This window comes from Solanum stenotomum, chromosome 1, assembly GCF_019186545.1.
Source record: "Solanum stenotomum isolate F172 chromosome 1, ASM1918654v1, whole genome shotgun sequence".
Classification (NCBI taxonomy): Eukaryota; Viridiplantae; Streptophyta; class Magnoliopsida; order Solanales; family Solanaceae; genus Solanum; species Solanum stenotomum.
In genome coordinates, this window is record NC_064282.1 from 13,238,609 (window position 1) to 13,252,222 (window position 13,614).

The window sequence follows — 13,614 nt, forward strand, 5'->3', positions numbered from 1 at the left end:
TAATATTTATAACAAAACATTATTTTAACATGTTATTTGATTTATTTTTTTGAGTTATCAAATGAAACCTAATATAAATTTTAAAAAAAATGTAAATATATATTAAATTCATATAAAAAAAGCTACCATTGAATAAGTAAATAACTATCAAAAGAGTGGATTAGTCTCTTCCTTTGATTAAAAGGTTTCCATTATAATGATTTTTTAGTCTTCATACAATAAAAAAAAAGTCTTTACTATTGTTCTATTTCACAACCTTACCAAATACCATTTGTTCATTCTCATACTCTCCCTTTGATAAATAACATTACATTTTAAAATTTTTAGGACTCGCTATTTATGTATTATCAATTTAACACAATCAACTTATCTTTTTATGATTAATCATTTATTTATAATAATAAAATTTTAATTTATTTTAATGTCAATCAGAAAAAAAACATTGACAGATGAACATTAATAAATCTGTTCAGTGCAAAGAACTTATATAAGCAATGAATTTTCTTTTGATAAACACAATTTTACTAGCGATAGGACGATAAAGTAATTTGATTTCTTAGTGAAAAAAGTCCTATCGAAAAGCGATTATCATTGTGATAGTAAAGGCTCAAACCAAACATTGAGATGGCACAATTGGAAGTTGATACTTATAATATACTAGTGTACTTGTTCGTGCTTCGCGCGGATATAAAAAGATATTAAATATATTTTAAAATAATTAATAAATAATATAATAAAAAAGAGAAATATAAATTAAGTTATGATTATGATATTATCTATTCAGAAAAATTGCTAAAAAATCTCATGCTGCATTTTCAATTTAAAATTGATGATAAAAAAAATAAAAACATAAAAATTGATACGAAAAGCTTCAGTTAAGTAACAATCTAATTATCATAGTTTCATACTAAATTCAATGATTCTTATAGTAATATTATTGGTTCAACCAACAATACTAAATCTACTCGATGATAAATTACATGACTTTCTTTTTTGTATAAATGACTCTATAATAAAATATTAACAAATAAAAATATATTTGTGCTAAATCATGGTGAGAAAAAAAAAACTTGAATTACATTCGAACATATTTATGCCCGAGATTCAAAAGTTAGAGAACTTTTTTTCGATATTTGATGCTCATACTGGCATTCATTTACTATATATTTGTGTCACATAAGATCCATTAATATTAAAAAAATATATTTAAATTTTCATTCTTATAGTATGCATTGCTAGAAGAGAGAATTAAGTTGCTATAGTGAAACACTGTCGTTGAGGTTTTACTTTTACAATAAAAATAAAATTAAATTAATCACATAATTTATCGTATAGAGATTATCAGTAGTGAGAAGAAATAATTTTAAAAAAGAATACGTGTATGCAACGACGAAGATGTAGAAAAAGTACCAAGAGTTGAATAAATTTTTACAACACTAATACAATTGTTCCTATTATTACAATATTATTTTTGGTAATGATTATACAGGTCTCAAAATAGGTTTTTATAAGTGTCATTTTAAGGAGTTGTAAATTTGTATATTAAATATTTGAAGGTTATGAATATGAAAGGTTAGGAGTTATAGACATTGTTAAATTAATTAAGATTTAAATTTATGTAATTGAAGAGGTATGAATTAAGAAGATGGTTTTATAAAATAAAATAATTGAAAAAAATGTTTTAGAAAATCACAAAAAAAAAAAGATAAATAGGATTTTTGGCCATTGAGAGGTGTCACATCACTTATATATATATTGATGTTATTTATATCTCTTCTCCTGCTTTTGGCTTTTATCGTTATTGTGTTTAATTTTCTCTTTTTTATTTATTAATTTATGTACTATATATTAATTCCACATTAGTCAACATCCACTCTCTTCCTTAGCCGATTAGAAAATAAATGTTCATTATTTCTAATAAAATAAATTATATGCTTACACTTTGTATAAATTATATGCATGTAGTTTGTTTGGATGGAATGTGCAATAGCATATATTATTAGATTTCTCTTTTTTTTTCTTTCTTCTTTCATATTTTTCATTGAGGTATCAACTATGTTCTTTTAATTGTTTATATGATACAATTTTTGGAGTTGGGCATTTTTAATTATTACGTAATAATAATAGAAATGTTTATATGTAATTCACACAAAGAATTTAAATTTTTTTTTATCAATAAGAGAGTTAAATAAATTATATATGATCTCTAATTTTAGTATACATATAAGTTTTATTATGTTTATATTAAAATTTTATAATGTCTTTAACTACAAGATAACAATATGAAATATTAAATGATATCATGAACATGACTATTAACATAATTTAGGATTTGTGATCATTAAAAATCATGAAAGTAAGGAAAATAAAGTTAATTAAATATCAAATAATTTTATGAACATGACTATATTAATATTAATATAATTTAGAAGTTATATGATCATCAAATGTCATGAAAGTAAGGAAAATAAAGGCAATGATAATTTTTTAGTAAAGAATATGAATAATGATGGAGTAGTAATTGACATATTTATTTTTGTACAATAATAAGAGATATATAAACAAAAAAATTATCAAGAAAATGAGAAAAAAGATAAATATGATTCTTGCCAAAAAAAAAGTTGTCATATCACTTTTCTTCTAGATAATTTATATGTTGGTAAAGAAAGTAGATTGAGAGAGACAAAAAGTTTTACTAAATTATTTTTATCCTAACCAAATACTTTTACATTTTGAGTTCGGACTCAACAAATCATAATAGTGATCTCTAAAAATCTCAAAACTTGAAAACTTCTAACAATAATAAAAAAAATAAAATTAAGATATGAAGATCGCAAAGTTACATATCAATAATCATTTTTTCTATGAATTAAATTGTATCTTGAAAATTACAAATCAACTTTACATTCTCATGTTCTATCATTATAATTAATAAAAATTGATCCACATAACTACAAATTATCTACATACTTTCTTGAGTAGCATACATGTATATGTTAACTCTCTTTTCTACTTTTATTTTCAAAAATATCTTGACTTGAAAACACGATTAGTTAACCTTACAACAACAACAATAAAAAATACATAAAAATAAAGTTAACTAATCAAGTAAAAACTTTAAAGAATATTCAATTATGAGTTGGAGAGGAAAGAAAGACCATGTTCTCAACATAACATAATTCATTTCTCCAAAACCTACAAAGAGAAGAGGAGAGTAAAAATAATCAGATTCTTTAGAAACTATAAAAATAAGTTTTTTTAAAAAAAGAATCTTAAGAAACCACAAAGAGAAAAAAATCACATCATTTTCTAAAAAAAATTCATGATTTGTATCATCTAGAATCTAAAAAAATAATATTAAATATATAATTAAATAGAAAAAGTGATAATTATAAGTATTAGACATGTCAAAACCAAACTATGCAAGGATGCTAACATTAATATTCTCTAGAAACTACAAAGAGAAAAAAAAAACAAATTATTTTTTCCCAAAAAAACCTCATGATTTGTATAATCAAGAATAAAAAAATTAAATATATCATTAAAGTAGAAAAAAATGATAATTATGTTATGTATGTCCAAACATTTTACCGCATAAAATCCAACTATGTAAAACATTCTTCATTATACATATATCTCCTGCAAAATAAGATCAAAGAAGACAAAAAATGACCAACCAAAGAAACACAAGATGAAGAATAGGAAAAATCAAAATAAAATAATCATCATACATGTCTCAAGATAAGTTTTTATAAGTGTCATTTTAAGGAGTTATAAATTTGTATATTAAATAATATGAAGGTTTTGAATATGAAAGGTTAGGAATTATAGATATTACTAAATTAATTAAGATTTAAATTTATGTAATTGAAGAGGTATGAATTTAGAAGATGATTTATAAAATGAAATAGTTGAGAAAAAAATAAAATTAAAAAAAGGCAAAATAACCACAAAAAAGATAGATAAGATCATTGGCCATTGAGAGGTGCCACATCACTTTTATTTAATCTAGCTATATATATATATGATATGATTTATCTTATGCTAAAATAAGTGTTCGGAAAATAAATCTCCTTATTATTTTGAAAAATCAATTAATAATTTATATACATATGGTTGGTGTATCATTCAAATGGAAAAAAAAAAAATTAAGAGAAAAATATACATTTTAATTAAAATGGATTATCACGAAGTAGATAAAGAGAAAACTGAGAATTGTAGATTTGAAAAATAATTTTTTTTCAAAATTAAAGCAAATGTTGTAATCAATAATCCTCAATTATTATTAAGTCTATATAAGATACAAAAAATAAAATATCAAATAATAAAATAAATAAAAATGTCAAATAATTTTTCATACTCCCTCTAATTCATATTAATTTAATTTTTTAATTTTGTTCATTGTTTAAAATAGTTGAATTGTTCAAAGTTCAATATGGATGTTTGAATTTTTTTTCCAAATTTGTCCTTTCCTTTATGAAGTTTGATATTTTCTATAAGATATATTACCTTACTTACAAAGTTATATCCATCATTTCACGAATGAAAAGTATCATTTAAATTATGTCCTTAAATATTTTTCTTAATAAGTATGCATTGATTCACAAATTCAATTAATATAAAATAGAGAGAATATTAAAATAAGAGTTGTTTATTTTTCTTCCCTTAACTCGAAGATAGTATTTAGTAAATTGAATTTAGGGAATTATCAGGCACGAAGCAAAATCCTACTCCCGTCCAATAATAGTTGTGTACTATACTATTTTGAGATATCTAATATAATATTTGTTCACTTTATAAAATCAATGAATAATTTTACATTTAGTTTCTAATTTGCCCCTATCATTAATTATAGTAATTTATTTATTACATTTTTCAAGATATTATATTTATTATATTCAAAAGATGATATAATAAAATTCCATTCATTAACTTAAAAATTTGAGGTTGCCTACCAATGAAACTACTAACTTGTTCCACTTAATTTAGTTATTGAATGGCATCATCATCCATTTTTAACACAATAATTGCCATTATAATTTTAAGTTATGATTATTGTAAAGAAACTGCAAATTTCAACTTATTAGAACAAAACAAAAAAACATTTATCTAAAAATATTTTTTATTAGTAGTAAATTTGATCTGTGAAGTCAATTTATAGTTTATTCAGTTTGTCTTCGGAGTATTACTTCCCAAAAATTTGCCAGTATGGCCGGAAATTGGCTACCGGCGGCACAGCTCACCGGGAGTGGGCGGCCGGTTCTTCAACCAGGTGAAGTAGAGTGCAGCCTTCTCTCCTCCGTAGACCTCTTTTCTGAAGAAACCCCCAGTTTCCCAAACCTAAAAGCCGGCCTCGTTATTCTCACAACTCACCGTCTTATCTGGGTCCAAGAATCCACCACCTCCCCTACTGCCATTTTCGTCCCTCTTTCAGCCATCACCCACATCTTCTCCCTCAAAAAATCCATCAAGTCAATGTTCGCTAGCCCAAGATTCCGATTTCAGGCGTCACTTGGTGAAAAGGGCACGAAAGGGGTCGTGGTGATTACTTTGATTCTTAGGGGGAAATCGGATATTGACTCTTTCGTGGAGAAGTTTTGGGAAGCATGGAGAAAGAAGGCTTGGGAAGATGGGATGAAATCTGGGTCGGAGGCTTCGGGTTCTGTGTTGGGGTCAGGGTCGGGTCATGGGTCGGGTGGTGATGGAGGATTGGCGGTGAGGATGCCAGTTGTTGGGGTAGCTGGGATATTGAGGAAAGAGCAGGAAATGTGGGAGAATACTGATAAGAGCTTGCAGGAAGCTTTTCAGGATTTGAACGCTCTCATGGTATGGTAAAGTTTAAGTCTTTTATCTGTTTGGTTATTTTATGTGTAGACTAGTAAATTTGGTGGATATGTAAAGAATACGTGCAATAAGGGTTCATATTAGCTTTAGAATGTGCTTGTCTTGGCACCCAAGCGTGTGGTCTAGTGGTCAATGACGTGGTTTGAGAACCATGAGGTCTCAAGTTTAAATCCCAACATTGAGAAAAAACACTAGGTAATTTCTTCTCATCTGTCATAGCATGGTATTGATGGACAAAGTTACTTGTTGTTGTTGCCTTGTTGGTATCCCCGGAATTAGTTGAGGTGCACAAAAACTGACCTGGACACTGCTATTATTAAAAAATGTTCTTTTCTTGACACGAAAGATCTCTTCTTCTTTTTTCGGGTTGATAGGTAAAGCCTGAAGGAACTTCTTGTGTTTGCATATCGGAACATATGCAATTGAGTTTCTGAAATGAAGTGTGCAAGAGTTCAATTATAGCAATGTAGCGACTAAGATTTCTTTGGAAGTGGGAACATATACAGCGGAATTTATCCATAAGCAAAGAAAGAAAGATTAGGATACAGTGGATGTTCTTGAATTCATGTCAGAGTGTACTTCATGTTATGTAATTGACGTTGATGACAAAATCAAAGAGGAAGAAAATTTGAGAGAACTTGCCAGTCTAATGATTGAATGCACTAAGTTCTTATTGTAACACTCAGATATTAGGGTTACATGTATAACTGAATACTATAATTCTTACTTAGGCTTATCGATTTTAATACTATATTTTTTTTGTTTTGGCTAAGCGAAACTTCTAGGAGTTCTCGCAACTCTTATGTATGCAAATCGGTCTGTTTGGTTGATAACTTAAGTTTGCTATCTGCATCTGTCTCTACTATCAGTTGATATAATTCTCATATACAGAATAAAGCTAAAGAAATGGTGATTCTAGCAGAGAGAATGAGATCAAAGCTTCTCTCTGGCTCAACTAGTCAGGCCACTGGCACAACTGATGAGGAAATTGGAACCAAAGAAGAGATGCAAGAATTGCTATTAAGCGTTGGTATTGTGTCTCCTGTTACTAAAGAATCTGCTGGTGCGTTGTATCATCAACAATTATCTCGGCAGGTATTTTATCCTGGTAGCTGTGTTAGTGATTGTATCCATTTTTATGAGCTAGTCTTGATTATAATCGCAGCTAAAGTTAGATGGCAATGTTCGCAAGCACATATGAAATGCTGTCTTTGCCTTTTGACTTCGATAACAACATGTTGCTACCAGATGAATTAATCGAAAAGTCCCGGCTCCCAATGGCTTATTAATTCCCATTTGCTGTTAAACACCTTTGGTATCTTTCATTTTGCTGGACCTGTGAACCAGTGATTTTATCTGAGGAGAGCCAATCAATAGTTCTAAAAAACAAACAAAAGAACAACAAAAAGACTTTTAGGTGCAACAGATCTTCCCTATCTGCCTCACAGATTACAGATATCAATCTTAATCGTAATTCAGGCCATATAAGACTATAACTTACTCGACGGAGTTGCTGCAAATTTCAAAGTTGACCATGAGAATGTTAAGCAAGTAGCCACCAAAGAAAACTTATTTTGACTCTTAATAATATAAAGAGCCAATCAAAAGTATATAAAAAATTTCTACTTTCTAATATGTTGATATAGATTGTAATTTGGCACGAGCAAGACATTACAACTTCTACCATTTCTCGCCCTAAAAATAGTCTTTTGTTGTTCCTTTCTGATAAGTCACAAAAATGTTTAATACGTGAGCTCTTAGGTCCAAGATCTTACATGCAAAATCAAGCTAGTCATCTGTACATATGGGGGTAGTGTGTGAGGACCCAAAAAGGTATACAGAAAATATGAATCCTAAGTATCTGGCGAAAAGAGTTTTTGCTCGCCTCAGAACCCCTTAAATTTCTCTCCTCCTAACCACCCACATGACTACAGATAAAAACAGAATTTACAGAGAGAATATCATTGGATCTAAGAAAACTCAAAGAAGTTATAGGTTGATTTAGCATTTTTTCATGTAACTAGTTCTCTTGTCCAGTTGGAGGCTTAAAAGACATAGAGCCTTTCCTAGAAGGTGGCTATGGATTTTAGGTGCTCTATTGTTGTGCTTGATGGACAACTTTCCAGGCTTTTGAATTCCTTCTTCAAACTATACCTCCACAAAAACTGTTTGTCTAGATGCCTAGTTAGTCTCTATAGCTGGAACTTCCTTACTACTGTAAAATGTAAATTGCCCAGTCAACTTTTTGGATTTTATTAGCTCCTTATCACTTGCCTAGTCAAATGTTTTACTGGAGCTAACATCTCTTTTGTTGTTGTAATTACTTGAATCTACTGGGTGCCTATTATTGATGTATCTTATTTCATAAAAAAAAGCTGTTTGTCTTCACCAAGGTATCACGAAATAAATGGTGAATTAATTAAGCATGTGATTCAGCATTTGGCCTACCACTTTGCAATACAAATACAGGTGATTGACGTGATGCTCTCTAATTATTCTTGTCTAGGTGCATATCGTCCTTCCTTGTAGCGTCAATGTCTAAAATGGAATAGTCCTCAATGCACGATAGAACCTAAAGTAGGCAAAGAATGACTTCATTTAGTTTACTTTTCTACTTCAGACATACCGAATCTACTTGTTAAAGAATGACAAAAGTCCCACATTGGTGGTTAATGAGATGGGTGAACTCCTTATAAGACTTGGGCAATCCTCCTCCCTTTGAGCTAGCTTTTGGGGTGTGAGTTAGTCCTAAAACCTAATTTCACATTGTATCAGAGTAGGGCCCATCTCATCCAATGTTGGGGCCCCCCATAAAAAAATCAAAATTGCCCCAAAATAAAAATTGTCCACCCACCAGATGCTAAGCACTGGGCATGAGGTGGGTGTTAAAGAATGACAAAAATCCCACATTGGTGGTTAATGAGATGGGTGGACTCCTTGTAAGGTTTGGGCAATTCTCCTCCCTTTGAGCTAGCTGCTTTTGGGGTGTGAGTTAGGCCTAAGATCTAATTTCACACTACCAAAAGAGGCAATTCAGTAATATGCAAAAATAACAATTTGTTTGTATACTTAGTTGGCAGATTTTGTGAAAATTCCACTGGAGAGAGCTGGAGGAATGATTAATCTCATTGACATCTATTGCCTTTTCAACCGGGCTCGTGGAACAGGTCATCTTGTAATTTTTTTAGTTTTTCTTTTCTTATTGACTATTAAATCCTCACTACCTCTAGGAGGTAGGGGTAAGGTCTATGTACACCTACTCTCCCCAGACCCCACCTGTGGGATTACACTGGGTATGTTGTTTTATTGACTATTAAATCGTCAATTCAAAGTCTGTCACTTTAGTTTCTCAATAATTTCTTCTTCATTATTTTGGCAGTGTCATTACAGGCTATTATAACTTTTTTATTGTGATTTTACAGAATTGATCTCACCTGACGATTTGCTGCGTGCGTGTTCTCTTTGGGAGAAGTTTGACGTGTATGCGTCCCTTTTTCCTCTACACATACACATATACTCACACACATATACATATTTGCATCTTTGTTCATCCTTGAACTAGTTCTCAACTATAGAGTATATGTAACTTGGGGTTCATTTCAACTACTTCCATGCCTAAACAGAAAAAGGAAATAACACTTCATTTTTACAGACCAGTTATGCTTCGGACGTTTGATAGTGGTGTCATGGTCATCCAGAGCAAAAGCCACAGTGATGTTGAGGTAAAATATTTATATTGGCTTCACTGTTTGAGCATCTCCTTTCTGCCAATACAATTCTTGCTTTTTCGGGTCTTCCCTAATCTCTCTGATTGCATCCTATATTGCGTTTCTTGAACTTATTGTAAGGGTCTGTAGTCTTCTAAGTAATTCTTCGCCTTGATATTGTCCTTTTCCTTTATATTGGGGTCAAACCAAGTTCTTGTGATTATATCTGTCATCAATTACTCTCTCAAGTAGCAGATGTCTGGTGGTAGTCGAGATACAACTCATTCAATAGTTAATCATAGGCAAAGTAGAATTCCTATAAAAGTTAATGCTGAAGAAGACCATAATTGAATAGGTAAACAAGTCTAGTGTACTGTATTAGACTGAGTCGGTGTTGAGAGTGTTGAGGTATATAATACTAAACAAAAGGGTATGGTGGGGTTTTGTGAGGTATTTATAGCTCTTGGGACACTCTATGCATTGCTCTAAGGTTATAGGTTTGATACTTAGATTTTATGTTCTTTCACATGGTATCAAAGACAACAATCTAAATAGAGATATAAGTTGCTTTTTCCAACCGATAGGCGGCCTCTAAATGGCTGTCTTCCAGGCCAAAGTCTTTCCTTCTGTTCATAAGTTAACAACTCTTGTCCTTTTTGGTGACCATTCCAGCAGCAACACTTTAATTTTTCAGTATCTGCTCCGCTTGATGATGCCTCCTTCTCTGACTGTTTTGCGGCACCAACCTTTCCTCAGTGATCATTCTTACAGCACCGGTTCATCAGGCCACTATTCTGGCCGTTTTGGAAACTTATCCCAGAACTTTTTCTCTTCTTTCTTTGTGGTATCATAGTCAACCTTCAAAAAATTGGCCTCACACTTGTAACTCCGCGTCCAGTTACTTATGTTAGCATTCTAAAAAAAAAAGAAAAAGAACTAGTATCTTATTCATAATGTAGGATGCCATCTTGACATCTCTATATGATCACTTATGGCATACTGAGATCCTAGGTGATGACGGCTTGTTCATACCTTAAAAGACTCCTCAACGAATTCCAAGAGTACCTTTCCTTAACATAACCATGAGAGCAGCTAAATTTGAAGCAAAAAAAGACTTTTCAATAGTCAATTTAAGTTTGAAATCTGCCCTTCTCCATTCCTGTTCAATAGATCTGGTGTATAATATACTTTCTATATCCTTATTACCCACAATTCTGCTATCAACTGCAGGTATTTACTAGAATTAGATCTATGGTTACTACACCTGATGCTTTACGATCAGGAGTCACTGCTAGTGATGCTGCAATGACTCTGGGAATTGCTCCAGCAATGGCTAAAGAGCACCTTCTCGCAGCTGAAGGCAAAGGTATATTCTGCAGATACTAATATTTTTAACACGTAGAAAGTGGTGCTTAAGTTGTGATCATATTTTGCAGGACTTCTATGCAGAGATGTTAGTCCAGATGGATTCCGCTTTTTCGTCAATTTGTTGCTAGAAGTTAATGCTGATGATATATTCTTGTAAGTGACTTGCAGATGCAAATTCTTCCAGTCGACACATATAATGTTGGCGATGTAGTTAGGACTTTGTTTAGAGCTACCCTTAATTGCTTTATATATGAATGGGACTGCTCACTGATCAAGAGTTTGCTTAAGCTTTTTGTTCATTTTCTGGGCATCGAAAAACTTTGGGGACCATTATGAGAATCCCTCTAACAGATTAAGCTTTTGATAAGATTGTCAAATGATTCAACAATGTCCAATAAGGTCTGATTGGTTTAGTAGCTAATGTAGCATGAAGAAAAGTTTGTGATGATTGGTTGTCTAAAGTGTGCTCTAAAATTGGGTTACATGGTAGAGATATCTGGGTCGAAGTGGGAGTGGCCTCCGTGGTAGACAAGTTGAGGGAAGAGAAATTGGTGGTTTGGACATATGAAAAGGAGATGTGCGTATGCCCCAATGAGGAGGTGTGAAAGGTTGGATATAGTGGGGTCGAGGAGAGGCAGAGGTAGGCTGAAAAAGTATTTGGGGAGGTGGTTAGGCATGATATGTCGCATCTTCAGTAAGAGAACATGAACTTAGATAGGGGGTATGGAGGTCACGGGTAAGGGTAGAAGGTTAGTAAGTAGTTAAGAGTTGTCCTATTACTAGCTTATTCATGTATTTGATTTGGTGCTAGTATAGAGCACCGTGTCAGTTGTAGTATTAATGTAGTCTTTGGCTTTTGGTATGTGATATCATCTGCGGTTTACTTTGTTTAGGTGATCGCACTTTGTTGTTGTTACGGTTCCTTGCATATATGCGCCACACTACTTTGCTATTAGTTGTCATCTTTCTCCCCACTATCTTTTTTCGTTTTATTATTGATGTGATTTGCTTGAGCCGAGGGTCTTTCGGGAACTGTCTCTCTTCCTCTGAGAGGTATTGGTAAGGACTGCGTACACTCGACCCTCCCTAAACGCAACTTTGTGGTATTTCACTGGGTTTGTTGTTGTGCTCTACTAATCTGGGAATAGTTGAGAAAGTTGTGATAATCCTAGATTGATCTTTTGCAGAGTGAAAGATTATGGAATCTATCAGACATGGATCAAAGTTATCTCTGCTACCAGGTTTTCTGCTTGTAACTTCAGCATTTGGTTTTCTAATCAGTAATGAGTACAGCAATATAAAATGATGTTTCAACTTCTCACTTTTTCCTTTTTAAAATTTTGATAATTTCCCAGGTGAAATAGAAGAAGCATGATAAATAGCTTCATGCATCAGCACGCTCTTTCAGGGCTAATTTATTGCTTTAGGTGCATCGTAGAAGTTTATTTATGTCAAAGCTTGAATGGGAGAGCGGAGATAGGATGAATAGGTGAAAAGATAAGTGCCTCTCCCACCCCGACTTGAAGAGAGCCAGAAGGGGATATCAGAAGGTTAGGCTTGCCTAGGTTTTGCATGTTTGGGTACTTGGAGCACAGGAATCGAGTTGAAATTACATAATTCAGCTTGATAAGGACAGAGAAGTCTACATCATGCAGGCATTACAAGGTAACACAATCTATGGTGGTACCTGATTCTAGTTCCTTAACAAAGAAATGAAGAGTTGATTTATTCTGAATTATGGTTTTGTAAGCACAGGAACATTCCCTTATGTTACAGTTTCCAATGCAAGGCACAAAAAATTGTTACTTGTACATTTGGTAATTGAATGCACAAAGAGTTCATTGTAACCAACTAGATCTGTTTAATTGCTTCCCTAAGTTTCCTCTCTAGAGTCTAGTGTATGATACAGTACCTACTCGTGGATTTGAAGTGTATGACATCTTCCAATAACATTTGAGATAGTCAAGGATGACAAAATGCATGGAAACGATATCTGTTAATTTGAGGATGACAATGTGTAGGTTTTTTTTGTTGGTAACTGCTCGTTCCTTTCCAAAATAAAGGGGAGTATTTACATCCAAACATGTCGATAATCGTCACAAATATCCTACTAAAAACTATCCAGAACCTCCAACAGAACATGGAAAATCATTGTCTGGCGTATCCCAAAAATTCTCAAAGGGCCTTACTATATTTTTAAGGGACAATCTCAAAGTTCATCTGTTAAACTAACAGCATACAACACTAGACAAAAAATTATCTTCTGTAGATCAACAAAACTTCACTCTTACAATAAAGTTTGGTACTCTTTTTCAACCTATGTATAACTAATGCTTGCATTAGTTATGTACGTTATTGTGTATTAAGGTGTGCATTGCTAATTCCATGTATATCTAGGTATTAGCAATGCAATGTTTTTAATGCATACATTAATATGATAAAAGACCCAATTACCCCTCAAAACCTTTTTTACATCTTTTCCACCATAAAAGTCAAGGGTATCTTTGTAAATAATTTTTTTAATGCATCAAACCAAACAATGCATTAAAATAATCTATGTATAATTAATGCAAGCATTATTAATACACTCTATTTAGCATTATTCTTATACACTCTACCAAACGACCCCTAATTGTAGTAACCATTTCGCGATGATCTAAACTACCTACCTTATATCTTTGAATGGGGGTAGGCA

General features: G+C 32.0%; 1 protein-coding gene across 1 annotated transcript; it reads left to right on the forward strand.

Moving 5' to 3' along the window:
• The first annotated feature begins 5,124 nt into the window (after positions 1-5,124).
• LOC125844178 (vacuolar protein sorting-associated protein 36) lies at positions 5,125-12,796 on the forward strand. The gene is made up of 9 exons (XM_049523446.1): positions 5,125-5,826; positions 6,736-6,939; positions 8,918-9,011; positions 9,267-9,324; positions 9,497-9,566; positions 10,782-10,917; positions 10,988-11,072; positions 12,107-12,160; positions 12,275-12,796. The coding sequence occupies exons 1-9, from the start codon at positions 5,209-5,211 to the stop codon at positions 12,276-12,278; spliced, it is 1,323 nt and encodes a 440-aa protein (XP_049379403.1). The 5' UTR covers positions 5,125-5,208; the 3' UTR covers positions 12,279-12,796.
• Positions 12,797-13,614: the final 818 nt, after the last annotated feature.

Excerpts from the sequence above, each read along its gene's own strand:
- LOC125844178 (XM_049523446.1), top strand. The coding sequence starts at position 5,209 with ATGGCCGGAAATTGGCTACCGGCGGCACAGCTCACCGGGAGTGGGCGG. Across the intron at positions 6,940-8,917 it reads ATCAACAATTATCTCGGCAG|TTGGCAGATTTTGTGAAAAT; the intron begins GTATTTTATCCT and ends TTGTATACTTAG. Across the intron at positions 9,012-9,266 it reads CAACCGGGCTCGTGGAACAG|AATTGATCTCACCTGACGAT; the intron begins GTCATCTTGTAA and ends GTGATTTTACAG.